Source organism: Belonocnema kinseyi, chromosome 5, assembly GCF_010883055.1.
Source record: "Belonocnema kinseyi isolate 2016_QV_RU_SX_M_011 chromosome 5, B_treatae_v1, whole genome shotgun sequence".
In the NCBI taxonomy this organism is placed as follows: Eukaryota; Metazoa; Arthropoda; class Insecta; order Hymenoptera; family Cynipidae; genus Belonocnema; species Belonocnema kinseyi.
This window is the reverse complement of record NC_046661.1, coordinates 141178014-141181373: the sequence shown is the minus strand read 5'-3', so window position 1 is coordinate 141181373 and position 3360 is coordinate 141178014. Positions and strand designations below refer to the sequence as shown.

General features: G+C 25.2%; 1 protein-coding gene across 1 annotated transcript in view; it reads right to left on the bottom strand.

Annotated features, from left to right (window-relative positions):
- The window catches only part of LOC117173254, a 34441-nt gene that overhangs the window by 27871 nt on the left and 3210 nt on the right, over positions 1-3360 (bottom strand). The window contains exon 2 of the mRNA XM_033361725.1: positions 962-1700. Coding sequence (XP_033217616.1) covers positions 962-1700 — 739 coding nt within the window. The remainder of the gene's footprint in view (positions 1-961; positions 1701-3360) is intronic.

The window sequence follows — 3360 nt, the reverse complement described above, 5'->3', positions numbered from 1 at the left end:
AAATCAAGTATTTAGTTAAAAAATTTTTTTTCTAAATAAAAAATGATTTTTTAAAATTAAAAATGTAAGTTTTGTGTTGAAAATTCAAAAAATTGAGTGACGTTTTTCTTTATTTCTTGGCCAACATTTTTTTTAAAATGAAAATTCCTACTTTTATAACATTCATTTTTTTGGTTTAAAAAATTCACCTCTTTCTGTATAATTTCGAATTTTTTTATTAGAAATGAAACTAATAAAAATTTAATCTGCTTCGGTAGAAAATTTAACAATTTCTTAGAAAAATTAGACTATTTGGTAGAATCATTTTGTTAAAAAATCATTTTTTTTAGATTTATATTTCTAGTTGAAAATTCATCTCTCTTTTTTTAAATTTATTTTATTGATTGAAGACTTTTATATTTTTGTTTTGAAATTTAACGGTTTAGTTAAAAAGCCTTTTTTGTTTAAAATTAATTTTGGAACTAAACATAATATAACTTTTTTGGTGAAAAAAAAAATAAATAACTTTCTTGTTTTTTAAATTAATTTTTTATTGAAGTCATTTCTTTTTTTTGCTGTTTTTTTTTTTAATTCAATTTTTGTAGAGAAAATTCGTCTTTTGGCTTAAAAGATCAACAATTTAGATAAACTTTGATTTCTTTCATCAAAAAAATCTTGATTTGTTGAAAATTCGTCTTTTTCTATTTAAAAATTATTTGTTTGTTTTACGAATTTAATCTTTGACAAACCATGACACTTTTTTATTCGGAATTTATAGTTTTAGGTTTAAAATTAAATTATTCTGTTGCAAATTCAAGTATATTGTTAAAAATACATTAAAAAATTTGAAATTTGTATCCGAAATACTCTTAATTTGAATATAAATGATTTAAAAAAAAAAATGAAAAATGAGTCAAGGTGAATCAGAACCCGGAAAATACGAAAAAAAAAAGTAAAAAATAATGAAAAAATAAATCCTTACTGCGCATCTATCGTCGCATCCAATATCTCAGCAACGCTGTAATATTGAAAAGTGTGTGCCTGATTAATAATGAGATCCTGAATCCTCTTGAGAAGATCATCAAACTGAGAGAGTACAATTTCAGGAATTTTCGAGAGCGAAACAAAAATGCTCTTGGCAGTAGGAGCCGGAATTTCGTCCGAATATTTTGAAATCCCATCCAAAATTGAATGAATCCGATTCCTCTCGATGAATTTCTGACTCGTGGCTTTGTAGAAATGATCGCACAATGAAATAATGTCCAGATTTAATTTTTCCTGCCTCGACTGCGTGATCATCGAGAGAGCAATCTTCATGGAATCGGTCAAATCCGATTTTTTCACTCTGCTCAAAATTGTGGTCAACTCGCTTGAATCCTGGTCAGTCAGGGAATGAAAATGGGTCTGAATATTTCTGAGGAGAGACTGGAAAATGATGCTTTTCGACGATATTCCGAGTTTCGATAATAACTGGATTGTTTCGATTAATTGCGAGGTGTCCAAACTTTTTGTTCTCTTGTCGAGCTCATTGCAGAGCAAAAAAAGGTCTTTTTTGTCCACTAATTTATTCGATCGATGACTCGATTTTGGAAAAAATTGCGAGAGCTTTCGAAGAGCTTCGAGACAGTTCTGACCAGAGAGGGAATCTTGGTTATTATTGATATAATCGAAAATTGCTGATGGGCTGTCGCCCAAGTCATTGTAAATTGATTTTGACTCTTCTGAAAAATATAGAAATATTTTACTTTTCTTTCTTTTTTTTTTTTTGATGAAAAGAATTCCTGAAAATAACATCTTCCCCCTAAAAAAGAAGAAAAGAAAATCATTCGTCCCCAATTTGGACAAAAAATAAAAAGGAGGAAAGAAAAATGAGAAGGCAACGAACCAAATTCTCATTTTTATTTTTTGTTCAAATTGGGGACGAATAATTTTCTTTTCTTCTTTTTTAGGGGGAAGAGAAAAGAGGAAGATGTTCCTTTTTTCAGATTACAATGGAAAATTTTGTGGTGATTGCCAAATTTTTTTATTTTATGTAAATATCCTGAATTAAATTTTTTTTTTTTAATCAGGCCTCGCACTCACTTTCGAGATCGAAAATAATATAAGTAGTTAATAGTTAACAGAATCCTTTCTGGTTATAAATTTTCTTATTTAATTTGAAATTGAATTATTTTGTGTCGGAAATTCATCATTTTGAAATTAAAAATTCATTTTTTTTCGTTTAATAATTATTCTGTTTCAGTTCGGAATTAATTATTTGGTTGAAAATTAAATTTAGGGTTCAAAGTTCAAATTTTTTGTACCAAAGTCAATTCATCTCTTTCATGTAAAAATTTCACCTTCTTTGGTTAAAAATAAAATGGCTTAAAAAATCTGTTTCAGTGAAAAAATTAACTTTGATTTCAAAAATTTAATTTTCTGGTTAAAAAGTAATGTTTTTTGACGGAAAATGTAAATTAAACTTTTTTTTAACATTCATTTTTTTGGTTTAAAAATTCACCTCTTTCTGTATAATTTCGAATTTTTTTTATTAGAAATGAAACATTTTGGTTAAAATTTAACCCGTTTCAGTAGAAAATTAACTGTTTTGTAGAAAATTCGTAGTTTCGGCTTCAAAATTTAAACAATTTTGTTCAAAAATGAACTATTTGGTTGAAAATTAATGTGTTATATTAAAAATTCTTTTTTTTTTTTAAATCATTCATTTGTTGATTCTGTTTAGTTTTGTTAAAAAAGAAATCTTTTTAACTGAAAATGTAACTTTTGTATTGAAAATTAAAAAATCTGATTGACATTTTTCATTATTTCTTGGCTAACAATTTTTTTTAACGAAAATTCCACTTTTTTTAAAATTCAATTTTTTGGTTTAAAAATTCACCTCTTTCTGTATAATTTCGAATTTTTTTTATTAGAAATGAAACATTTTGGTTAAAATTTAACCTGTTTCAGTAGAAAATTAACTGTTTTCTAGAAAATTCGTAGTTTCGGCTTCAAAATTTAACAATTTTGTAGGAAATTTATTTATTTGGTTAAAAATGCGTTTTTTGTTGTTAAAAAGAATTTTTTCTAACTTAAAATTAAACTATTCTGTCAAAAATCAACTATTTTATTGAACATTAATATTTTTTGTTTAAAAATTCATCTCATTCCTGTCGAATTTTCACCTTGTCTGGTTAAAAATAAAACGGCTTAAAAAATAATTTGTTTCAGTGGAAAAATTAAAATTTGATTTTGAAAATTTAACTGTTTTTTTTTTAAATTCATTATTTCGGCACGAATATTAAACAATTTTATTCAAAAATGAACTATTTGGTTGAAAATTAATGTGTTATATTGCACATTCTTTTTGTTTTCTTAAAAATCAAATATTTTGTTGATTTT